The sequence below is a fragment of the Malania oleifera genome, chromosome 8 (genome assembly GCF_029873635.1).
Source record: "Malania oleifera isolate guangnan ecotype guangnan chromosome 8, ASM2987363v1, whole genome shotgun sequence".
In the NCBI taxonomy this organism is placed as follows: Eukaryota; Viridiplantae; Streptophyta; class Magnoliopsida; order Santalales; family Ximeniaceae; genus Malania; species Malania oleifera.
In genome coordinates, this window is record NC_080424.1 from 886,813 (window position 1) to 914,646 (window position 27,834).

The 27,834-nt window shown below is 37.6% G+C and overlaps 1 protein-coding gene across 1 annotated transcript in view; it reads left to right on the forward strand.

Moving 5' to 3' along the window:
- The window catches only part of LOC131161619 (DNA repair RAD52-like protein 1, mitochondrial), a 44,259-nt gene extending 21,986 nt beyond the window's left edge, over window positions 1–22,273 (forward strand). The window contains exon 4 of the mRNA XM_058117498.1: window positions 21,754–22,273. Coding sequence (XP_057973481.1) covers window positions 21,754–21,897 — 144 coding nt within the window. The 3' untranslated portion in view covers window positions 21,898–22,273. The remainder of the gene's footprint in view (window positions 1–21,753) is intronic.
- The last annotated feature ends 5,561 nt before the right edge of the window (window positions 22,274–27,834 follow it).

Genomic DNA, 27,834 nt, shown 5'->3' on the forward strand with positions numbered 1-27,834 from the left:
GACTCAAAGCAGATCCTTGATGTATTCCTATGGTAATTGGAAATTCTCTAGTTTCTCCATTTATAGTCCTTACACTAGTTATTACTCCATCGTACATATCCTTAATGACATCGGTATACCTACAACATACACCCTTTTTTTCTAAAACCCACCATAGAACTTCCCTAGGTATCCTATCATATGCTTTCTCAAGGTCAATAAATATCATATGCAAGTCCCTCTTCTTTTCCCTAAACTTTTCCATTAATCTTCTTAAAAGATAAATAGCTTTTGTGGTAGATCTCCCAGGCATAAAACCCAATTGATTTATCATAATATTAATATTATTTTTTAAATTTATGTAGTATGTACTATGTCAATGGAACAGCAAATAGCTAAAGATTTCTTTCCTTATTTCAGCCCACAATTATTTCCTTATTTTTCCATTCATTATTTTGTACAGTTAGCATATATTTTGACAGATTATAGTTTACATAGGGCTTGACAGATTATAGTTTACGTGTATAGGGTTAGAATCATGTTGGAACTTATTTACTTTCCATGTATAACATTCTTGTAAAGTCTATATATAATATACAGAACTCAAGGCCAAACCATTTGGCCATTTACACAATACTTTGACATGGTATCAGAGCTTGCCGACTCCTAATTTTTTTTCTCTTGATTTTTTTTTTGTCTTCTTTGTTTTGTTTTGGAGGTGTCTCTCGCTTCTGTGGCTGTCATGGGTCTATCCTCTTCTGGAATTTTTTGGTTCTCTATTTTTTCAGTATTTCTGTGACAAAGTGGCTGTCGGAACAGCTTTCTGTTGCTATTCCGGTGCTTCTTTGTCCTTGTGATTCTAGGCACAGCAGGTTTCTTGGTTTGCAATTTATTTTAGTGCAAGCAGGTCGATCGGAACAGCTTTCTGTTGCTGTTTCCTGTTGCTTCTCTGACCTTGTGATTCTCGGCACAGCATGTTTCTTGGTTCAAGATTTATTTTTTAGTGCAGGCAGGCTGTTCTTGGTTCTTTCTGTTGTTGTTTCTGGTGCTTCTCTGTCCTTGTGATTCTTAGCACAACATGTTTCTTGGTTCAAGATTTCTTTTTTAGTGCTGGCAGGTTGATCTTTTTTTTTTGTACCTATGTTGATTTAGTTTTGGGCTCTCGATTTTCTGGTAGTATTTTTCTTTTGGCACAGTTTGTTTTTTTTGGGCTTCTCGATTTTCTCCTTTCTTTAGCATGGACTTCGCACTTGTGTGTGCTAAGTTTACGGGCAACAATTATTCTACATGGGCTTTTCAATTTGAACTTTTCCTGAAGGGAAAAGATCTTTGGGGTCATATTGATGGCACAGATTGTGCACCCAATCCTGATAAATCCAAGGATTCCACAACTTGTCCTTCTTGGGCTGTGCTTGATGCCAAGGATTCAGCGGCTTGTCCTTCATGGGCTGTGCTTAATGCTCGGATTATGTCTTGGCTCGGTTGAGCCACATATTGTCCCCAACTTGCGACCTTATTGCACCGCTCAATCCATGTGGACTTATTTAAAAACAATATATCATCAAGATAACGGTGCTCGTTGTTTTCAGTTAGAGCATGCAATTGCCATGTTTCAACATGACAATCGCTCCATCCAAGACTATTATTCGGCGTTTCTAACTCTTTGGAACGAATATTCTGATCTGGTTACCGTGGATGTTCCTGTTGCCTCTATTCGCATTATTCAACGTCTTCATGAGCCTAGTCGTCGTGATTAGATTCTTATGAAACTCTGCCCCGAGTATGAATTTGTTCGCTCTTCTCTGCTGAATCACTCTCTTGTTCCTTCTATTGATGTTTGTTTTGGTGAGTTACTTCGTGAAGAACAATGGCTTAGTACTCAAGTTACTTTGACACAATCTCACGGTAGTTCAGGGTCCGTCCCTGTGGTTTATGCTGCTCAACGACGGGGATCGCCTGCACATTCTAGCACCTTGCAGTGTTTTTGTTGCAAAGAATTTGGGCATATCGCTGCTAATTGTTCCAAGAAATACTGATCTTATTGCAAGAAGAAGGGTCACATTATCAAAGGTTGTCTTATCTGCCCGCATAATCGTCAGGCCCAGGCATTTCAGGCTTCTGTTATTGTACCCCCCACAACAACTTTTGCAGCCTCTATCTCTTCTTCAGGTGACTCCTTTGTTCCTACACCTCCTATAGCGAATTACTGCACACCCGAAATGGTGCAACAGATGCTAATTTCAGCATTATCAGCAATAGGGCTCCAAGCTAACAATTCTACTAGACTCTTGTATGTGGACATGGGTGCTTCTAATCACATGACGAATAATCCCACTACTCTGTGTCATGTTCGGCCCTATGATGGTCAATCTGCTATTCAGATTGCCAATGGTAGTTCTTTTGCCAATAGCTGCCGTCGAAGATGCATCTTCTACGTTCACTGATGTGTTTCTTGCTCCTCAGCTTTCCACGAATCTTATTTCTGTTGGTCAATTAGTTGATAACAATTGTGCTGTTAATTTTTTTGGCGATGGTTGTGTTGTGTAGGACTAGGTAATGGGGGAGTCGATCGTGAAAGGACCTAAAGTGGGGCACTTGTTTCCACTACTTTTGTCTGTTCCAGCACTTTCTCCATAGTATGGTGTGGCATCATCGGTTAGGCCATCCCAATACTCATATCTTATCTCATGTATTGAACTCCGGTTTACTTGGTAATAAAAAACGTTTTTCTTTATCTCGAGTGTGCTTGTTGGAAACTTGGTAAAAGCAAAACTCTTCCCTTCCCTTTACATGCTAGTAAAGCTTCTTAGTGCTTTGATCTTATCCATAGTGATGTTTGGGGACCTTCCCCGGTTAGTTCACATGAAAAAATTAAATACTATGTGACTTTTATTGATGATCATGGCTGATTTACTTGGGTCTACTTTCTTCACTCTAAATCTGAGGTTTTTCGTACTTTCACTAACAATCAATTTTCTACTTCTATTAAGACATTACGCACAGATTCCGGTGGTGAATATTTGTCTACCGAGTTTCAGGCATTTTTGGCTTCTAAAGGTATTATCCATCAACGTTCATGTCCCGCTACTCAACAGAATGGAGTAGCCGAACGCAAAAATCGTCATCTCTTAGATGTGGTACGTACTCTCTTGATGGAATCCTTTGTTCCATCATTGTTTTGGATTGAGGCTTTGAAAATTGCTACTTGATTAATCGTTTACCTTCTCAAGTCCTCCTCATGTAGTCTCCCTATTTACTAAGCAACCTAGTTACGATAACCTCCGTACCTTTAGTTGTGTATGTTTTGTTCATTTACCTCCTAATGAGCGACATAAATTATTTGCTCAATATGTTCGATGTGCATTCTTGGGATATAATGTGTGTCAAAAGGAATTTGTTTGCTATGATCCTGTATTACATCGTACACACATTTCTAGGAATGTTACTTTATTTGAAAATCAACATTTCTTTCCTGTGTCCCCTGTACGTTCCTCTTCTATTGTGTTTCTCCCCTCCTTTGAGGAGCAGTTCTCGGATCCTCATCAAGTCAGTTCTCGTTTTAAACCAGGTATTGTGTATACACGATGCTTCCGCCCACAGTCTCTTCCGATGGCTCATCTAATATCTGATCCTACCCCGCTCCAGTTTCAATCATTTGTAGCACCTCTAGAGCTTTTGGTACGTCGCTCTCCTTGAGTGTCTGTACCCTCGGATAGGTATGGGTTTCCCTTTTCCAGTTTTGGCAATTTTGTTTCAGTTCTTACTGCTTTATTGTCCAATTTAGATATTCCCACATCCTACTCACGTGTTGCCAACCATGATTGTTGGCGACAAGCTATGTAGGAAGAAATTGCCGCTCTAGAGGCTAGTCACACTTGGGACATTGAGCCTTGTCCTCCCACCATTGTTCCTCTGGGTTGTAATTGGGTTTACTCAGTCAAGGTCCGATTTGATGGAAGTCTGGATCGTTACAAAGTTCGCCTTGTTGCACTTGGGAATAATCAAGAATATGGTGTCAATTATGAAGAGAGCTTTGCTCTTATGGCTAAGATGACTAATGTTCGTACGATTCTGGCTATTGCTGCTTCCAGTAATTGGCCACTGCATCAAATGGTTGTCAAGAATGCTTTTCTTCATGGGGATCTTAAAGAGTGTATTTATATGAAGCCACCCCTGGGCTTGTTTCCCTCTTCGACTTCATATGTGTGTAAGCTTGGTTGCTCTATTTATGGTCTGAAACAAGCTCTTAGAGTTTGGTTTGATAAATTCCACACCACTTTATTACAATTTTCATTCAAGCAGAGCAAGTATGACACTTCATCATTTCTTCGGAAATCAGACACAGGTATTGTTGTTCTTTTGATTTATGTTGATGATATTGTGATTACTAGTTCTGATTTTGCTTTACTTGCTCAACTCAAGACTCATCTCTCAGAGTCCTTTCTGTTAATGTTCGTTCAACTTGAACACGCGTAGCGGTAGCACACAATCAAACACGAAACAATCAACAATCACTAATGCAATCACTCGATGATGAAATATACTCAAGAAGCAATCAAATAATAATAAGAAGAATAAAAAACACAACTAGAACGCACAAGATTTACGTGGTTCTGCAATAGCCTACGTCCATGGGAGCAGCAACCTCGGTTTCACTATGATCAATGTCAAAGCTCCCTCTAATAGGGTTACATAATGATGTTTATATAACATCTAATGCGTACATAAGTGTTATGGTACAACTAAACTACATCTGTAGTTATTCCTTGGAGGAAAATCCTCCAGATAAGTTCAATCTACAAGCCCCCGATTTGAAAATATGTGATTTGCGCTGATGGAAACCATCGACAGTTTGGTGATGGTTTGGAGTAGAAGAAAACTCTTTGTAGCTACTACTTGAAATCGTCGACGGTTACACACCAAACCGTAGATGGTTTGCCCTCTGTGGCTGCACGTTGTTTCTCTCCCTTTGTCCCTTGCGTCCCGTAGCTTTCTCTGGTACATGTGATCTGCTCTGAATATGAGCCACATCCCCAACAATCTTCACTTTGGCGAATATTCACCACCTTGGAAATCTGAAAGCATAACTGTTGCTTCACCTGGGCCTGTAGATCGAGACCTGCCTCCCCTCTAACACCTGGAGATGTAAACCAAGTCCAAGCCACGCTTGAACTTGACTGTGGTAACAGGAACTTCACCTAGCTATTACCCAACTTCTTGAACGATCCTTCGAACCACAATGCTGCTTTGGCAGCCTCAGCCTCTGCCAAGAACTCCGATCCAGTTGTAACCAGCGCATTCTGAGACTGTACCCCGAACTTCCAATTATTAGGCCTGAGTCTGAAGCTCCACCTGCATCACAATCTCCATTCTGCTCTAGTTTATCCTGTGATACTGCAAGTCTCTTAAGTTAGAACTCCTGGAACTTCTACCTCAAGTCTCCAACTCCACTTGCACAACATGCTACTATTATTGCAGCTTTTTGGCACCCATTTAACTTCATCTACCTGAGTATGTTGTCCCATTATTTTAACACCTGAAATCATGTCTCCACCACTCGCCACCCTGTTTGCCATTGGATCACCCAGCTTGAACCTATCTTTCTTATATACAAGAAAGATGCATTGTCTGGACAAAACACTAAGCCTAGATCCTACCTCACTTGAAACGTGCATAGCTGGACCTCCAAAGTCTACTGCATAACTAGTCCAAGCTTCTCCTGCAACTCTCCCATTTAATGATTCCTTTGGCGATTGATTAACCGAGAAACACGCCATACTTGTTGACTTCACCAAGAAGTCCCTTGCAAGCTCTACATACACCATGCCTTGTTCACAAAACTCCTTGAACACTAGCGTACTCAGCACCAATATCTGACCTGAGGAACTCTCTCCTGGTTTGGTACTCCACCTCAGCCACAAGTTACACCTGCAAACAATTCCAACTTGTGCCGCATGAGATACCCTCAGACCTTTCGTGATAACCTCACGAAATATCCATGTCCAACCTGTGATGCTGCCCTCATGGGTCCCCAAACATCCACACCAATGCAATTAAGAATACCCACTGTTTTGTGTGTGCTTACATTATTCCCTGACTCAGAACTCTCAGTTGTAGCTCCACCTACAACTGTGTTACCTTGCAGTGCATAGAGATTCACTGCTATCTTCTATTCCTTCATCACCATCAATATGCCATCACACACCATCATCGTCCCGCCTTTGGACTTGTAGCTATACCCGTTACAATCCAAAGCACCCAATGATATCTTGTTCTTCCGTAGATTGGGTACATGCCTCACCCTGCACAACGTCCTTACCACACCACCATACATCTTGATCCTGATATCCCCCATTATGATAACTTTGCAAACCTCATTGTTTCCCATCAGAATGGAATCAGGACTCACCAATCTATAAATGGTGAACCAGAATTTGTTAGGCGTCATTTGAAAAGAACATCTCGAGTTTAAGATCCAAGAACACGTGAGGCTTTCTAAACTAGATGAAACAGTAAGCATCTCACCATCATTACTCCTTGAGTCCCCTTTTTCAACTACATTCAAGGATTTTGACGAACCCTCTTGAGCTTTTGCCTTCCTTTTCTTTCACTCTGGACATTCCGATTTTATGTGCCCTCATTTTCCCACTTTTAAAACAACGAACATCCTTCTTCCTCCTAGACTGAGTTTTATTACCACTCGTTCCACTCTAGGACTTGTCTTTCCCACGATCTTGATTACCTTTCTCCATGAGCCCTTCACCATGTGAACCCTCATCGATGGCCTTCTTCATTTGATGGAACCCCAACAATGCACTTGTGATGTCCTCCAAATTCAGGATTTCTTTCCCCCAAGTTAGTGTCCTAACTAGATTCTCATACGTAGGCGACGTAGGTAGGGAATTCAGCAACATCAACGCTTTGTCCTCCTCCTCTAACTTCACATCAACTTGCCTCAGATCACTAATGATCTGATTGAATGTTTTGATGTTTTGAGTCAAGTCCAAACCCTTCGTCATCTTAAGCCAATAAAGTTTTTGCTTGAGATACAACTTGTTCGTAATCGCCTTAGACATGTTTCGGCGCTCCAATTTCAACCAAACTACCGCCGGCGAGTCCTCATCCATGACGTGATACAACACGTCATCGGTTAGACATAACCTGATCGTGGAAACTGCCTTTGTTTCAAGCTCCTTCGAACCTGCGTGGTTTATGTCGTTCGGTTTCTTTCCATGTAATGCCCTCACCATCCCTTGTTGCACTAGCAAGTCCTTCACTGTTTGTTGCCAAAGCCCGAAATTACCAGTTCCATCGAACTTATTCACATCGAACTTAATTGAAGAGACCCCGGACATTGTAGAACCAATAGCTCTGATACCACTTGTTGATGTTTGTTCAACTTGAACACGCGCAGTGGAAGCACACAATCAAACATGAAACAATCAACAACCACGAATGCAATCACTCAATGATGAAATATACTCAAGAAGCAATCAAACAATAATAAGAAGAATAAAAAACACAACTAGAACGCACAAGATTTATGTGGTTCGGCAATAGCCTACGTCCACAGGAGCAGCAACCTCAGTTTCACTATGATCAATGTCAAAGCTCACCCCAATAGGGTTACATAATGATGTTTATATAACATCTAATGTGTATAGAAGTGTTCTAGTATAGCTTAACTACATCTGTAGCAATCCTTTAGAGGAAAATCCTCTAGAAAAGCCCAATATACAAGCCCCCAATTTGAAAATACGTGATCTGCGCCAACAGAAACCATTGACTGTTTGACCAATTTGGAGTAGAAGAAAACTCTTTTCAACTACTGCCTGAAACCGTCAACGGTTACACACCAAACCGTAGACGGTTTGCCCTCTGTGGCTGCACGTTGCTTCTCTCCCTTTGTCCCTCACATCATGTAGCTTTCTCCAGTACATGTGATCCGCTTTGAATATGAGCCACATCCCCGACACTTTCATATGAGAGATCTTGGGTCTCTCACATATTTTCTTGGTCTTGATGTGCATCGTAGTCCCTTTGGTATTTCACTCGATTAACATAAGTATGCTAGTGACTTGGTGGCTACAACTAGCCTTCAGGAGGGTACTTCTGTTGATACCCCCATGGAATTAAATGTGAAGCTTTGCAAAGAGGAGGGTGACTTACTTGCTGATCCCAGTTTATACCGGAAGTTGGTGGGTAGTCTTGTTTATCTCACCATTACTAGATCGGACATTTCCTTTGTTGTATAGCAAGTCAATCAGTTTCTTCAGACTCCTCGTCATCCTCATTTGGCTGCTATCCATAGGATTATACGCTATGTTCAGGGCACTTTTGCCTGTGGTTTATTCTTCCCTATAGGCAATTCTACTAACCTTGCTGCTTATAGCGATGCTGATTGGGCTGTTTCTGCGGATGCACGTCGCTCCATCACTGGTTGGTGTGTGTTCTTAGGTGATGCATTGATCTCTTAGAAGAGTAAAAAGCAAGACAGAGTTTCTAGATCATCGACAGAATCTGAATACTGGGCAATGTCTCTTGCTTGTTCTGAAATTATTTGGTTTTGAGGTTTGCTTGCTGAGCTAGATCTTTCTGAGACCGATCTTGCACCTCTACATGCCGATAATACGAGTGCTATCTAGATCACGGCCAATCCTGTCTATCATGAGCGCACGAAGCATATTGAAGTCGATTGTCATTCTATTCATGAAGCATTTGAAGCTCGTGTTATCACTCTTCCACATATTTTCACTGAATTACAAATTGCTGATATCTTCACCAAGGCTCTCACTCGTCATCAACATGCTTCCTACGTAGCAAATTGATGCTTGTTGATCAACCCGCATCAATTTGAGTGGGGCTGTCAACGGAACAGCAAACAACAAAATATTTCTTTCCTTATTTCAGCCCACAATTATTTTCTTGTTTTTCTATTCATTGTTCTGTACAGTTGGCATATATTTTGATAGATTATAGTTTACATGTATAGGGCTTGACAAATTATAGTTTACATGTATAGGGCTAGAATCATGCTAGAACTTATTTACTTTCCTTGTATAGCATTCTTGTAATGTCTATATATAATATACAGAACTCAAGGCCAAACCATTCAGCCATTCACACAATACTTTGACACTATATTATATTAATATGAATAATCATATTATAATATATATTGTGTTTTTTAGGGATCAAAATTTGATTCAGGAGTAAGAGTCCGGAATAAAAATATGTGGAATCCCCTGTATGCAATGGGAATTAGAATGAGATTACCGTAAAACAAACGTTAGGAATGGGAATCAACCATTCCGATTTTGATTCCTACAGTTGACTCCCAATTACCAAAGGCCACCTAATAGACTTGGAGCTTAGTTGGTGCCTAGTGGGAAGCCAATAGGGAAAATATTTCGTATATGTTCTTTTCTTTGGGCTTGAACTCTCTCTTCTTTTCTTCTGTAGAACTAAAGTTAGACTTGTGCTTGAGAATTTGAACCCATTTTAAACTTATGAGCAGTTCTCAATTTCATTCTCCAAACGTTGTTTTGAGCTTTTATTTGATTAATGGAATATATAAACTTCATTGGATGCTCCTTCCATCTGGGTTATTTTGCTACCAAGCAACTTCTCAAGAATCATGTTGAGAAAAATTAACTCAAAATATCCACTATCACTATTTGGAGGAATGAGATTGGTTGACACAAAAAATTGAGCCCACCACGGGGATCACCTTTCACTAATGGAAAAAAAGGAGCTTGGGAGACCCCAAGTGGCCTCCAGGGTCTTTTCTGATGCTCAAGTCAAAGTTTCCCTTGGTTTTAATGCGCTATTGATTGAGGAGTTATGGTTTTTATATGAGGGTTACAACCCCTTCGTCTCTCATCTTAATTCTCTTGGAATTACACATTATTTCATAGTGATAATCCAAATCTCTCCTTTTTTATTGACAATGACTCCTTGCAGTTGATCAATTTTGCCTCTAGACCAAATATAGGTAGGTACAACATGCCAAAGAGGCCACTTGGTAGAATGACTAAGTACAAAAGTATAGAAGGCCAAAAAGGCACAGGTTGGCAGAATGACTAGGTATAAAAAGTTAGATAGGCCTAATGGCCCAAGTGGGAACCCAAGAGGGATTGGGGGGGGGGGGTGGTAGATTGAGTTTAATAAAATTGAAGTGCTTGATATAAAAATTTAAAGCAATTAAACCAACCAAACAAATACACAAATGTAAAAGCACTTAAATCAAAGAGAAAGGAAGTGAGATTTACAAACCCTTTTATAGTGCTTTGGCATCCGCCCTATGTCCACTCTTTCAAGGCATACCAATATGAGATTTCACTAACTCTCCTTGTTTTAATGGAGACCAAGGAAACCAATAGACCCTTTGTTTTTTAGAGACTAAGGAAATCAAATTACAATCCTTGTTTTCTATGGAGACAAGGCAACTGAAACAACTAAGCTTACAAAAGAAAATTCTTCTCAAGGAAGATTTACAATTTGAGCTCACAAAAATAATCTCTAGAGGAATAAACGAAAGATGGCTCAAGAGTTTTTTCTCTTAAAGATGAGCTAAGGAAAGCACAAAGAGAGATTAAGAGATGATGAAAGCAAAAAGACTTAGATATTCAGTATGGATAGCTTTTTCTCGTTCTCCAGGCTTAGGAGGGCATATATATGGAGTTTTAATGAAAACCAGCCATTTTCTGCTCGTTGGAGCCTTTTTGGCTTACAAACTGGTTGACGACTTACTAGCCATTAAGAAGAAGACCGTTGCAGGCAAAACTTTTTAGATCACTTGACCATCTTCAAGGGTCGGTTGACCACCTTTGGCCTCTGCCTAGGCTGGTTGACCACCCCTTGGAAAAAGGTCGGGGTTTAGTCTATTTTTTGTTCTACTTAGCCGATTTAGGCCCAATTGTGTTGTACCTTATATTTTCTTATAATTTTATAATATAAAGTACATTACATTTGAGAGAATAAACATACAAATGAATCAATTAAAGTTTTCAAAAACTTCTTTCAATTCTTCAACTTTAATGACTTTAATCTTGTAGAACACAACTCAAGCACAAAGCCATTAGTCCACAATAGTTTTGTTATCATCAAAACAAGCTTAATGAAATATTGGGGTTAAAATGGCCCACTTGATAGAGTGACCAAGTACAAAAATATGGAAGGCCAAATAGGCTCATTTGGCAAAATAACTGAAGTACCATAGGCCAGAATTAACACAAGTAGTAAAATAGGCCACCTCAATCACAAGACTAGAGGTGTTAACCTCGGAAATGCCCTTGAAAGAGAAGGTTGCTTTAGTCACAAGACTGGCAAAATGACCTAAATACCAAAGGCCAAAATTAGCACAAGTAGCAAAGCAGGTAATCTCAGTCACAAGATTGGAGGTGGTAACCCTCATAAATGCCCTTGAAAGAGAAGGCTACCTCAGTCACAAGATCAAAGGTGGTAACCTTGAGAAATACCCTTAAAACAGCAAGCTACTGCCGTCGCTAAGAGATGAGGGTGTAATCTAGTGTCATGAACCAAGCTTGTTTAGGACATTATGCTTGCTTGCATAGAAAGCTCTTTAAGGGAGGGTGAGTATTCATGAATCATTTTAAAACTCACTAGCTATTGTAAATGTGCCCCTCCCCCCCCCCCCCCCCCCCCCCCCAAAAAAAAAAAAAAAACCAAAAACACTGGTTGCCTTATGGAGGTGTGATTAATAAATTTATGTTGCTTACGGTTTATTGCGTGACTCATGTTTACTTACATGCTTGTTTACTACTTTCGCTTAATTTTGTATTCGATGGTTGCGAATTTGTTCTTGTAGTTAATACTACGGTGCCCCTCCAAATAGATTAGATAACAAGAGTGCTACATTTAGTGTTGCACAACCCTTCACAAGGCGTGGCGAGTTCGACCCATAAATGTTAGTATTAGAGCTAGGTTAATTTTATCGTGATTCAATTGCCTTGGTGATGTGGGATAGTGTGAAACATTGGTGAGAGAACCATGTTGCGCACTAATATCAAGAGAATTGATGCACTTGAGGCACGGACTAAGACTAATAGTGAAGCTATGTAGATGGCCTGATTTGTGAAATGTGTTGATGTATTGGAGGGATCTCAAAAACAAGAACGGGTTCCATTGATGAGTTGTTAGAAGACTCCCATGCTACAATAGTAGCTCTAAAAATCTAGATGGGTGAGCTTACTACCAAAGTGAACTTGATGGTTCATCCTATTAGGAATACTAATTCTACAAGGGTAGAGTATGGAAGAACAAGGTGCTAGAACCCAGAGTGTGGGGGGTGTCCATGATGCTAATGAGTTGGAGAACTTTTTATTTGACATGGAGCAATACTTCTGTACAGTGAGGACCAACTTGAAGAAGGTGAAAGTATCCATAGCGGCTATTTACTTGAGTGGTGATGCTAAGCAGCTGTGGTTGCATACCAAATTAATGAGATTTAGTACAGACAATGAGTAACTAATAGTTGGGCAGACGTGAAGAGGGAGCTAAGGCCCAATTCTTTCCTAAAATGTAGTACAATATTGGGCACAAACTGCGAGATCTTAAGCACGTTTGTACAATAAGAGAGTATGTGAAGCAATTCTCTGCTAAAGACAAGTTTTTGTATTCCTTTGAAGGATTGAAACTGTGAGCAAGGGATGAACTTGATCAACAAAGAGTTCAAGACTTGTCTACTTCACAAATTGCCGCACAATGCTTGACTAACTTCGTAGGAAAGAGTGTAACCATGTTCATGGAGAGTGACTTGTTGGGTTGAAATAACAAGAAGTCTTTCAAGAAGGGAAACCCAAAAGTGTGGGAGTTGACACCAAGGCATAAAATTCAATGAAAGCTTTGTCATCTTGGTCTTTCAACACGTTCAATGGTAAGGGTAAGTTAGTGTGCTTCTTATGTAGAGGCCCTCACAAAGTTGTTGATAGCCTTCATAAATTATTACTCAATACCTTGCAAGCTTCAATGGCGAAGGGGAGACAAGAACAGGACGAGGATGAGGATGAGGAGGCAATCCTGAGGATGGGTGCAGTGCAGTTACTCAATGCACTGGAGAGGCAAATGAAGGAACCAAAATTTACTAGGCTGAAGGGTTAATTTTTGTGGATCAGCGGATCAATGGGAAGAGCACCAATGCTATGGTGGATATCGGGCTTACCCATAACTTTGTCTCATAAAGGGAAGTGCAAAGACTCAACTTAAACTTGGAGAAGGATTTAGGATGCATGGCCTTTAGAGTTAGTAGAGTCGATGAAGCAACTTGATGAGTTATTTTAAGCAGGGTATATACATCCTTCCAAAACAATGTTTGGTGGAATCATGATGGGAGCATGCGAATGTGTGTGATTGTGCGCAGCAGGTATCCCATTCCGCTGATTGTTGAGCAGCTAAGTCATGCCAAGTACTTCCTTAAACTTGAGTTGCGGTTAGGCTACTATCAAGTGAGGATAGTAGATGGTGATGAGCCGAAGAATACTTGCATGATATGGTATGGGGCGTATGAATTCTTGGTGATTGACTGTTGGTGACTCCCATTGGTGATGGCCTGTGTGAGAGAGATGTTGGATCTGGAAACATGATAGGGAATTGCAAGAAATGGTAATTATGGTTTTGCAGTAGTGGCAATGAGGTTCTTTTGGAGTCATGGCTGAGTTGAGTTTGATCTGAAGACTGACAGTGCTATTATGTGGTGTCTTGGTTGAAGGAGTTCACAGGTGGTTGTCACAGAAGTTTAGTTGGGGATTTTGGCACCAGGAGATGATCGCTGTGGCCAAAGGTCAATGGAGGGTGGGGTTGATGTTAGGTTTCAGGTTGTACGCTTGGTGTAGTATGCGGTTTGGAGCTTGAGAAGAGGCTGATCAATTTTCATTTTCTGGGGAAAAAGAAGAGCCCATAACATGGAACTTGATTTCCTTGTTTTTTAAATCAAACTATGTTTGTCTTGTATGTTGGAATTCTTCATGTGAAGGATATGAATCATATGATTATCCTGGTGGTGCAAGCTGTTGAATGAGAAGCCAGAGAAGGTTGGGGGTTCCATAGCCCCTTGCTTTATGCTATGAAGGAACCACTAAATTATCCTGTGATGCAAATAGCTGGATCTGCTACAAGTGTCCAAGGAGATTCACATTGAAACCTAGTTGGGGACTTTGGAGTTGCATAGTCTGCTGCCCTTTGCAATGAAGGAACCGCTAAATCATCCTGTGATGTACATAGGTGGATCTGCTATGAGTGTCCAAGGGACTCTTGTTGAAACATAGGTCGGGAGTTCCATAGTTTGCTGTCCTTCGCAATGAAAGAACCACTAAATCATCCTCTGGTGAACATGGCTGGAACTGGATCGAGTGGACAACTTCTGCATGAAAATTTCTGCTCATGCATTGCAATTTTCCCAATTGGCTTTTGTGATTCTACTGCGGATCCTTTTGCTTTGTATCCTTTGATTTGGAAAGGTAAAGCTCCCTCAAAGATAAAAGCTTTTATTTGGACTGCGATACTTGAAAAAATTAATACCAGTGATTTACTTTGGAAGAGAAAGCCTAAAAGGTCCGTCACCTGACGTATGTGTCCTTTGTCTGAAGAGCGGAGAGACTTGCGTACACCTGTTTCTTCTTTATCCTTTCATGTTGCCTATTTGGAATAAACTATTTGGTATTTTTGGTGAAAACTTGGTTTTGTCCATCCACGTTGAAGGTCTTTTGTACTATTACACTTACTTGTTTTGGCAAAGGAAATGATAGGACATGTTTATGGCGATGCACTGTGATGTAGGACAAGACCGACCTTTGGAAGATCCTTGCTGGAAAAAAATTAAGAAGAGTAGGGTTAAGGAATTGTGGGGTTAAGTTAGTAGTTTACTACATGTGTTCAGTATTAATTAGTATAGAATCATGTGTATTTCGGGGTTGTTTGTAATATTTGTGTAAAGTAGGGGTATATTTGTAATGTAATGTAGTTTTAGGGGTTTATGTGTAATTTCATGTGAAGAGGCTTTCTTATAAATAGTGTGTGAAAGCCATGTTGTGGGCAGCAGTTGATGAATTTGAATTGAAGTAAACATGAGTTTTCCCCCTCGTATCTCCTCTCTCCCCTCCCCTCCGCTTCTCTTCTAATTTCTCCATGGCTGCAGAACCTTGATGTTGCCCCTGCATCACTGTTATGGCTATTATTTGGTGTGTTTGGTTGGAGAGGATAACCAGAATATTCGAAGGTTGGCTACTGCTAACAATTTGCTTTGGAGTAGAATGGTTTATCTTGCGTTGCTGTGGGTGTTGGCAAATGGAATTTTTCATCATATATATATATATATATATATATATATATATTTTCTGGAAGACCTATAGCAGGATTGGTTGGCTCTACTACATTGAATTGGTCATCAAAGTTTTTGCTGTGGTCTTTGTAACTAGTTTCTATTGATGTAATGGGTGGATTTCTTATTCTCCCTGTTTTTTTTTCTCTTCTTTTTTCTTTTTTATTATTCTGTTGTGTATTTTTCCTTCTAATAAAATTATTTATCAAAAGAGAAAAAAAATGTAGATTGATTGCATGGAGCCTGAAACATACCTGTAGTGGAGGAAGGATTTCTAATGGCGGGAGGAGCTGGATGAAGGTCTTTTAATGGTTGAAAATTATGAATACATAAATGAATTAATGATAAAATGGAGTGATGCCTTTCAAAAATTAAATGGAACCAGAGAGAGTTCGTCATGAGAGTGGTTTACTGGCTGAGTTAACAAATGGATTGGTGGGAATAGTTTAAACAAAAAAGGGCAAGAATGACAGAAGGCATTTCAGGAAGGTTGCAGTGGAGGTCCTCTAGACCCTATTAGTTTAACAATTGTTGCTAAATAGGGCAGTTCCGCATCTTGCTCAGGAATATTTTTTTTTTTGGCGTAAGTATGGCATTTCTACAGAAATTGATACTACTGATGATCATGTGTACGCATTTTGATCCAGTACTTTGAGCATAGATAGTTCAAATTGTCCTTGTTTTTTCTCTCGGGATGGTGTTGGAAAAACAGTTTATCTACTTATGCATGTTTCTTTTCTGCTTAGTTGATTTGAAGCTTAAAGTGGAGGAAGCCATTGTTTTTGTTTTTGTCGTATCATTTCTCTATAATTTATAGATATTTCTTTCTTGTTGACGCACAACGATTTTAATCTTCCGATCAACAAAATAAATAGCACAAAGAACATTCACAAAAAAAAATATAGACGAGAGATTTTACATGGTTCGACAAGATTGTCTACGTCCACGGAGCGTGCATCTAGAGAAAAATCCACTATGAAACGCTGACAGTATAAGATCTTATCAGACTCTTCCCGATTCCAAATCCCCTGTACACCCCTTCACCTGTCAAACCAGTGAAGCAAAAAAAATCTTTTTAGAGAGAAAGCCTCCTCTAGTTCTCCTTACACAAAATGACAAGTAATACACTCTTTTTCTCATGACTTACAAACATATATATGACACCACACAACCATTGGATTTAGAGACGATCCAATGGCTGTGATAAAAGTCACAATAAATAAATAAATAAAAACATATTTTTTTAACAATCTCCACCTTGACTTTTAATCACAGTCAAGCACAACATTCCATCCTCACGCTTTGGGATGCTCTGTCAATAATCAACAAGAGACTACATTAACTAAGTCTAGACAGTGCTTGAATTTAGCTAATGTAACAGGTTTTGTGAGCATATCTGCAGCATTTCTATCTGTGTGGATTTTCAATAACTGGAACTTACCACTTTCAACCCAACCTCTAGCTGCATGGTACCACGTGTCAATATGCTTCGTGCGAGAGTGGTAGACCTGATTCCTTGCCAAGTGGATCGCACTCTAACTATCGCATAATACGTGTAACCTATTCTGCATAACACCAAATTCTTGAATCAGTCCAGTTAACCACAAAGCCTCCTTACATGCCTCTGTCAAAGCTATGTATTTAGCTTCTGTAGTAGACAAAGTTGTAGTAGGTTGTAACATAGTCTTCCAACTAATGGAACCACCAGCCATGGTAAAAATTAAGTAAGAAGTAGACCTTCTTTTATCCAAATCACCTGTATAATTGGAGTTCACATAACCCTGAACATTACAATCATCAATACTTTTAAACAAGATACCATAATCAGAAGTGCCACGCAAATATTTGAAAATTCATTTCATTGCATTCCAATGCATTCTACCTGGATTAGACATATATTTGCTTACCAAACTAACTACATATGACAAGTTTGGTCTACAACATACCATAACATACATCAGACTCCCTACTGCACTGGCATAAGGCACACTAGCCATATCCAACTTATCCTCATCAATAGAAATACACAGTTTAGCAGACAACTGAAAATGAGCAGCTAGAGGTGTACTTACCGGTTTAGCCTTATCCATATTAAACATTTCCAACACCTTCTCAATATACTTACCCTGTGACAACCATAACTTTTTTTGTTGTCTATCCCTCATGATTTCCATGCCAAGGATCTTTTTAGCTGCACCAAGATCTTTCATCTCAAAATTATCCTGTAACTTGACTTTCAACACATTCAACTCATCAGTACTGTTAGAGGCAATCAACATGTCATCCACATATAGCATAAGGATCACATGTACACCATTGTTAAGCAATCTGAAGTAAACATAACTGTCATAACTGCATCTAACATACCCATTCCTCAACATATGAGAATCAAACCTTTTATACCATTGCCTAGGGGATTGTTTTAAACCATAAAGAGACCTATTCAACTTACATACTAGGTGTTTTTTATCTTGTTCCACGAACCCCTCCGGTTGCTCCATAAAGATATCTTCTTTCAACTCACCATGAAGGAAAACTGTCTTTACATCCATCTGTTTCAGATCTAAATCATGCATGGCAACCAATGCTAACAAGGATCTAATAGAAGCATGCTTAACAACTGGAGAAAAGATTTCATTATAATCTATACTTTCTTCCTGTTTGTATCTTTTTGTTACTAACCTGACCTTATATTTTATCCCTTCTGATTCTGAAGTAGGTTCTTTCTATCTGAAAACCCACTTACAACCAATCAGCTTCCTATCCTTGGGCTTCTGAACCAACACCCAAGTGTTATTCTTATGAAGAGACTCCATCTCCTCAACCATGGCTCCAAGTCAATTATCTCGTTCAGAACTCTGAACTGCTTCCTGAAAATCAGAAGGATCTCTACTACTAGTAATCAGAACAAATGCAACTAAGTCCTCAAACTCATACCTGACTGTAGGCTTAACATTCCTCCTTTCTCTGTCTGTGGTTAGCCCTATAAGCTCATGTCTATCACCTGTCTGAGAAATTTCTTGAGGAACTGTAGCCTGTCTCACTGTATCCTATGCAACAGAATCAACAACAATAGTATGAGTATTACCCATACCTGAATTCTGAATACTATCCAGTTCCACCTGAATGGGTACTCTTGCTGAATCAGACTCCACCTTCTTATCAGCATTCTCCTTTAACATGGTTTCCTCATCGAAGACCACATCCCTGCTAATGACCACCTTCCGTGCCATAGGGTCCCACAACTGGTATCCCTTCACTCCTTCTTGGAAACCAAGAAATACGCATGGTTTGGACTTAGAGTCCAACTTTGATCTTTCCTGTTCCTGCATATGCACATACGATGGACAACCAAATATTCGCAGCACAGAGTAATCTACTGGCTTACTTGTCTATACCTCCTCAGGAATCTTTGCGTCAATAGCTACAGAAGGAGACCTGTTTACCAGGTAGCATGCCATACTCACTGCTTCTGCCCAGAATGACTTAGGCAGATTAGCCTGAATCCTCATATATCTTGCCCTCTCTAGTAATGTTCAGTTCATCATTTTAGCCACCCCATTCTGCTGTGGCTCATGTGGAACTATATAGTGCCTAGTGATCCCCTCTTCCTTACAGAAGTCAATTAATTGACTATTTTTGTACTCCAGTCCATTGTCAGATGTCAGAAACTTCACTTGTTTCCCTGTTTATTTCTCTATCTAAGTTTTTCATTCCCTAAACTTACTGAATATCTCACTCTTGTGCTTTAGAAAATACACCCAGACTTTCCTGGATAAGTCATCAATAAATGAGACAATAAATTGCACCACTGTGAGACTGTACCTATACTAGACCCCATACATTTGAATGAATGTACTCCAGAACCTCCTTGCTCATATGTTTTCTTGTTCTGGAACTCGTCCTGCGCTGTTTACCAAACAAACGGTATTTACAGAACTTAAGCTTACAACAAGAATTACTTCCCAGTAAGTTTTGCCTGTGCAGCTCCTGCAAACCACGCTCACTCATGTGACCCAGCCTTATATGCCACAGAGTAGTATCATTTATATTTGTATCTAAAGAAGTACTAGCTGCAGCTCCACCTGTCATTGTGCTACCCACCAGAGTGTACAAATTGTTCCTCTGATGACCCTTAATTACTACTAGTGAACCTCTAGCCACTTTCAGCACACCATCCCTAGTTGTAAAAGAGAAACCATTACTATCCAAAGATCCCAAGGAAATCAGATTCTTTTTCAGATCTAGAACATGCCTCACATTCCTGATGGTTCTAACCACACCATCAAACATCCTAATTCTGACCGTTCCAATACCAAGAATACCATAAGAAGCATTATTATCCATTAACACCGTCCCTCCAGAGATTGGTTCATAGGAGTCAAACCAGTCCATGTATGGACACATATGATGTAAGCACGCTGAATCTAAAGTCCAAGTATCGGCTAAGTAACTGGAATCTGTAGTAACAACCAAAAGATTCCCATCAAAAATTGATGAATTGCTCTCCACTACAGTAGCCTGCTTAGTCTTCTTCCTGTTCTTTTCCTCTAAATCTCTTGTCCTCCTTAGACAGTCCTTCTTCATATGCCCTTCTTTCCCACAATAAAGACAACCACTCCTCCAGTTCCCATTCTTATCCCTGGACTTGGATCGAGATTTCCCTCGATTCCAATTACCCCTGCTAGAACTTCTGTCCCGCTGTTGGCTAGACTCACCCTTAGCCACCAACCCTTCTCCATGTCCTGGATAATCTGGTTTGTGAAAATTCTCACTCTCCAGAATGACAGTAGTCACCTCATCAACTGTAAGAGTCTCCTTACCTAGCAGTAGTGTAGTTTTCAAAGTATCAAGTGAACTGGGAAGTGAATATAACAGAATCAGTGTTTTATCTTCCTCTTCTATTTTTACCTCAATACTCAGCAACTGCATGATTATTTTATTAAAATAATTTAGGTGGTCTCTGACTTCTGTGCCCTCAGTCATCCTCAACTAATACAATTGTTTCTTCAAATACAGTTTATTAACTAAGGACTTGGACATATAAATATTCTCCAATTTTTTCCAAAACTCAGCTGGTGATGTTTCATTCAACACACTGTATTTAATTTCTGGAGTTAAACTTAAGCGAATGGTACTTACCGTTTTCATTTCTAACTCCTCCTACTAATCATCTGACATGGTCTCTGACTTTTTGTCTTTCTCATACATTGCCTTAATCAATCCCCATTGAACCAACACATCCTTCACAGTGTTTTGCCACAAACTGAAATTATTTTTCCATTAAAGGGTTCCACCTCGAACTTGGTCACGGGGAGGATTTGCGCCTCTACCCGACCCGTTTTGCTCGACCCGGATCCCTGATCCACTTCACGTGCGACCTGCACGTGTTATAGCCGACCCAAATGCTGACTCGCGCCTTGACTCGGCGAGTTCCGCTTGAATCCGACCCGCAACCTAGCCTCTGCGTGTCAACCCTTTGCGTTTCGTGCCCGACCCGATTCTAAATTCGGGTTTGTCACCCAATTTTAGCACTGTTCATCATGTTCTTCATCCCTGAAATTTTTTTTTTCTTTCCGAATTTTTTTGTTCACACCTTCAATTGAAAAATGATCATCCTTCAATTGAAAAAAATTTGAAATAATTTTCTGGTACCTAAACTGAATCTGCGTACTTCAATCCGATTTTTCAATTGAAAAATTCCGGAATAATTTTCCGGCACCTGATCTGAATCTGCGTACCTCAATCTGATCTGAACGAACCGCTTTGATCTTGAGCACTCCCGCAAAAAAAACTATCCAAAAAATTTCTTTCGATCCGATCTATCAGATCTGCACCCAATCGAAATCGTACTCTGATACCACTTGTTGACGTGCAGCGATTTTAATCTTCCGATCAATAAAATAAATAGCACAAAGAACATTTACAGAAAAAATGTAGACGAGAGATTTTACGTGGTTCGGCAAGATTGCCTACATCCACGGAGCGTGTACCTGGAGAAAAATCCACTATGAAACGATGGTAGTACAAGATTTGATCAGATTCTCCCCGATTCCAGATCTCTTATACACCCCTTCACTTGTCAAACCAGTGTAGAAAAGAAATTTTCCTAGAGAGAGACCCCTCTAGCTCTCCTTGCACAAAATGATAAACAATACACTTTTTTCCCATTGCTTACAAACATATATATATATATATATGACCCCACATAGCCGTTGGATTTAGAGACGATTCAACAGCTGTGATAAAAGCCACAATAAATAAATAAAAAGAGCATATTTTTTAACACTTTTTGAAGATCAATGCTAGGCATTTAGTTGGCTATTTTCGTTACGAATGGGGAAAAAACAATGCAAGAGCTAACTTGAATTCCTTTTGTTTCTTTATTTCTTCCCTTATTATTATTATTATTATTATTGAATAAAAATTTGCATCAGATGTATAGAGAGTCTACCGGGACTGCTTCAATGGATGACAAGGGTTATGGAGATCCCGTGCAAAAGGCAGAAGCAATGGCATTTCGCCGAGCCTGCGCCCGTTTCGGGCTTGGGCTTCATCTTTACCATGAGGATATGATTTGAGGCATCCGTTCTGATCAGTTTAGATTGCATCTTTTTGTTCGAGGGGTTCATGGTTTTGTTCAGTCTGGTCCTTCTCTTCTGTTGCTTGGGAGGATCATGCTAAAACCCCATAGTCTAAAAGGAAAATGTGAAGAGAAGAAACTTGCAAGTTGCTTGCCCCCTGAAATTGTGAATGAAGGGGCTGTTCCTGTATTTAAGCCAATGGACATATTTGTGGAGAACTTGCCAAATTATATACCACTTCTTTCTTTGGTCTTTCATGGCATGTTCTTAATTTTAACAAAGCAAAATGTTTGGTCAGCTATGAGTTCTCACTGTATTCGTACACTGCATGATTTTCTAGCATGTGAATTTGCATTCGAAAATGTTTTGCTTCTATCATGGATTCCTCTTTACTTTCTTTTTAAGGTAAACGACTTTGTAAAAATGTGTCTCATTCCAACTAACATAGTTAGAATGGTAACAAAATGTCTTTCTAAATCTTGCCAAGGGAATCTTTATTCTTAAAATATTCCCTATTGCTTAGAATAATGCTAATTTTTGCACGATAGTTTGGTTTTAGACTAGATCTTTTTCTTTTTTTCGCTAAAATATTATGCCCAATACAATAAATATTTCATTCTCCCCCCATTCTATTTTGAGAATTAGATATAGTATTATTGTATCATGTTAAGAGACAATAAAAAAAGCCTTCAAACTTTGAGGGGGTGAAGTCAGGCTGACTGCCTTTTAAACCATCAAATTAACCTTTAGTATGCAATTAAAACTTGGCATGGACATCATGATGAGAGTGGCTAAGAAGAAAAATGAAAATGATTCAAGCTTTAGAGGGATAAAGTGAAATTTACTTGAAGCTTTTTGTTCTAAATAATTAGTCAAAATGCTTTGACCTCTCTTGAATTTTCTTGACAATAAATATATTGACCTCTACTCTTGAAAAATTCACATTGATAATGGTAAACACTAGCTAGGACATTTCTTTTAGTGAAAAAGTCACACTTTCATTGAATTATTTTTATGTATCATAGAAGAACTACAACCACATAGGATTTTATTATGTGTTATACACATTTTGACATAGGGAGGAAGAGAGCTGTAGTAGGCTAAGAAGGCCTAATTAGGTTTTTTTCTTTGTGTAAAATATATGTAATTATGTCAAATATATAAAAAGGTAAAATGGTTGATTTTTATTTTGACGCACCCTTTTTATTATTTCACGGTTGAACTAATTAGGTATGAGCGTTCCTTAGATCAAATGCTTATAGGATTGTAGAATTTTTGAAATATCAAAAAAAATTTGTATGTTTTTGGCAAATGACAAGAGGTTAGAAATTGATGTCTCCTCTAATTTGGTCACTTGGCAGTGAAATAAAGAGTGAATATCTACAAATACATGTGCAATATCTACAATTGTACTGTTTATTATAGGCTTTAACACTCTTTTGCACGTGCAGTCCGACAGTAGTTAGAAAGATAATCACATGATAAATAACACCCATGATAAGGAACATAATATTTTTTTTTGTAAATATCATAAAATAAACACGGACAATAAGACTAAAAGCCACGATTTCCTAGAAATCGATTATGACACCATGTTAGATTACCACTTTAAGCAAGCTAAAAATTCTATTGGACCTCACACCTTGTTTGGACAACACACTAATGACGCGGGATAATGAGCCTATTCATTTATGATTTTCTACTTAAATATTAAGATATTATCTCAAATGAAAAATAGTTTCAGGGGAGGAAAAGTTTCACTAATTAATATCTTAATTCTTCTTATTCTCATTGGATCTTGTTATTCTTCTTTGAAAATCAAAACCAATATAATTGAGCTTTATATCCAAAAAGTGTGTGTGTGTGTGTGTGTGTGTGTCAGAGAGAGAGAGAGAGAGAGAGAGGTGTTTGGTCCACACAATAAGTGAAGGGGAAAATTAATGAAGGGAGGAGAAAATAGTAAATAAAAGAAAAGAAAAGAAAAGAAAAGGTGGGAGGTGAAGTGATGAGGTGGGAGAGTGGAGGGGCAGAGGGGCAGGCATGCATGGATAGGCATATGCATGTGTGCTGCTCTGCTTCTGCTGCTTCTGGTAACACCACAGGCCCAGAGAATGTGCCTCCTCTTTCTCTTTCCCCAGTCAAACCCAACACAAAGCTACCTAATTGGAGACAGCTAGCTCTCTCTCTCTCTCTCTCTAAATGCCCACTCCTTTCCTTCTTTCTCTTATTTCTTTCTTTGTTCATTCTTATTTAATAATAACACAATTTAATTAAACAGTCGACCTAGCTAGCTATCGTTAATTAATTAATTAATTATGAACAGTAATTAAAAGGGAATTATTAATTGGAATATTTTTATCCCAAACCCAACACCATGATTATCTCTCTTAATTCCTTCCTCCCTTCCTCATTACTACCACTACTCTCTAATTAATTTTTCTCTTCAAGCCTTTTCATTCTTCATTCTCTCCACTTCCCTTTTTTTTTTTTTTTCCCCTCTATTCTTTTTATCCACTAATTAAGCTTAATTAATCCACTCCATCTCCATCTTTATATATTTTATTAGTCCACATATATATATATATATATATATATATATATATAATTCCAACATCCATTATTAATTTATTAATTATAATTATAATTATTTTTATTTTTTTCATAGAATATTATTAGTGCATTTTATGTGCACTAAGGAAAGAAGAGATGCAGTCGTAATGCCGAGAAATGGTATTAGTATCCGGTTGGTCGAATAGTTTAAAAAAAATTACTATATTTAAAATAAGTACTATATACAAGGTAAAAGTAAATCTCAGATTATTATTTTTTCCTTTTCAAGTATTTTTTTTCTTTTTCAATCGAATCTGAACAATTAGGTTTGATCAATTTAAAATTTTATAGCAAAAAAAGAATAGGTCATTTGTAAAACTCTCAAATTATGTGTTTGTCACTTCAACTAAAATCTAGTAGCAAATTCGTTACATTGTTAATGAATTGAGGTTTTATTCTCTATGATTGTGGTTTGGAGTAGGGGTGAACAAGAAAAACTGAACAACTGAACCAAATCACAAAATCGAATCAAACTGAACCAAAAAATCGATTAATTATTTTTCTGATTCAATTTGCTTCAGAGTTCTTAATCTTTTTTCATTATCAGTTTGATTTCAGTTCAAACCATTCAATAACCACAATTAACCAAACCAAACCGATATACTATAAATATACATATAAAATACATATTATCTATAATACCATATAAAGTTTTAATAATTTAAATTTAAAAAGTTGTATTAATATAATATTCGTGCTTAAATTTTATTTTAAATATTTTAAATTTACATGTTGATTATTATGAAAGAAAAATATTATTTAAAATCTTAAATTATACTTAGATATTGGTCTAAAAATTGGTTAACTGTTTTAAATGGTTTAGTTTTGATTTACATTTTCAAATGAACCAAAATTTTGATTCGGTTAATGATTTGACGGTAATGATTCAATTAGCCGAACCATGCACACTCCTAGTTAGGCTAGTTATGCTCTTCCATTCTTGGCTTGTTGACCTATTCATTGACTGTGCATAGTAGGAGGCTCCACATGGTAGATATTGCACAACAAAGACGTTTACAAAAATGATAACACTAAGATTACATTGGTCCATAAGATGAAAATTCTTAAGAATAAAACAATTATAATATAAGGATTTATTAGCTTATAAAAGAAGATGCCTTCGCGTCATAAAGCAAATACAAATTTAAAAATTTTAAGGAATTTGTGACATGTCACATATATGAAATAATTGTTCCCAACTTTCTTTGTAACATTATATATTCCTATTTTATTACATGTTTGATGAAATTTTAAAAAAAATTAAATAGGTAAAAAATTTTAAAAAAATATTATATTCCTATATAATTTTTATTTCACTCAATTTCTAAATTTTGGTATTATACAAATTAGATTTAACCTAATTGTTCAATTTGCTTAACAAAATTAACAAAATTAATAGCTCAAATGCACTCAACTAGTAGTTCAATTCATACATATGTTTAATTAAGAAATCTTACCTTATGTTTAGAGAGATTTTATATTTGAATTTGTATTGAATTTGGGTAAAAAATAATATAAAATTAAATAAAAATTTATTTAAATTCACTCAAATTCAAATCTACGATTCGAAAATCGTACTTCCAAACAATGTGTTGTTGTGTAACGTGCAGCAATTATGATGAATAGTATATAAAAACAAAAAGATAAATAAAGTAACAAAAAAACACATATTTAACGCGGTTCGGCAGTATGCCTACATCCACAGGAACAAACGAGCAATTGAATTTCAATATATCAAAGTAGGACTACATCATATGTATTTATACTAAGGCTAAAAGTATAGAGGTATTAGAAAAATTCCTCAAATATCCTTATACCGTACCATGGGGCATTTGCCTCCACACCCTCAATCCATTAATCGTCCCAACCAACAAAATAATAAATTATAAGCCCAAAAAGCTAATGTTATCGTTCTGTTCCATTTTTTGTATCAACTTGTTTTCTTTGTGCATATGTTCATTAATCGTCCCAATAAAAATAATAATAAATTACAAGTCCAAAAGGCTAATGCTATCGTTTTGTTTTTTTGTTTTTTTTTTATATTAATTTGCTTTCTTTATGCATATGTTCCACTCAATATCGATCATTACGACGGAGCTTAATTTATCCTAAGAAAAATATATTAAAGAATATGACATATGATATGAGGGTGCATTATGAGTTGAAGCGCCTGAAATAAAAAGAGAGACCTTATCTTGAATGCTCTGCAAATTTAAAATTCTTAACTATTCCCACAGGGCACAGGCCGTAGTAATTATGAAGAGGCTAGGTATGCTGTTTCTTTTTATTATTTTATTTTATTATTTTATTTTATATCAGATTTGCACTCTAAAGTCTAACCCTAGCCATCCCACGCCACCCTCAGATTTGGTTCCCTCCATTTTAAAATTTCTTTATTTTATTCACAGATTATTAAAATTTATTTAATTTTTGAAATATACAAATGTGATCATCCATGACCCTCACTCTCTTATTTATTAGGCATTTGATAAAATTAAGCATAAAGTCATAAATACTATGCTCAGTGTTAGAAATACGAACTATAGTTTCAATATAAGTGGATTAATTTATAAATAAAAAAGACAGTCCGGTGCATAAAGCTCCCGTGTCTGCAGGGTTCGAAAAAGAAGCGAACCATAGTAGACCTATATAATAAGCAGTCTTATCTTATATTTTTGTAAGATGCTGTAAATATTTAAATGAAGGAAGAAAATTGATTGATCCAGTAGCACATAAACTATTATGTGTTTGTGCACTTAATTTGTGCTAGATACAAGCAAAGAATAAACCCTTAGCCTACCCTAACCTAATTTATAAAATGGCCAAAAGGAAGGACATCTTAGCAAATTAGTAATTAAAAGATCTTCTGTGCAATTGGAAGTAATTCAATGCCAATTGAAGAGTTTAGCAAATAAGATTTGTTCATTAATCAACTAGCATTTTTTTTAAAAAGTAGGATAAAGACATTGACTTCTCTTGAGGTTTGATAAAAATATAGAGATTTCTCCTGACGTTTCAAAATCTCAAGGACCTTTTTTAAGATTTCAAAAATCTCAAGGACCTTTCTTAAGGTTTCAAAATCTCAGGAGATTTGATTAAAAAAAAATAAAATACAAACATGTCCTTATATTTTGTAAAAAGGTAGTTTATTTTAAAGAGAGATATGCGTCTTTTTGGGAAACTTTAAGAGAGGTCTGTGACATTTTTGAAATCTCATGAGAGATTTGTGATATTTTTTAAACTTAAAAAAAAAAAGTTTCTGTCTTTTTACGAAACCTCAATGAGACAGTGCTTTTTATCCTAAAAATTATTAAATTACAATAA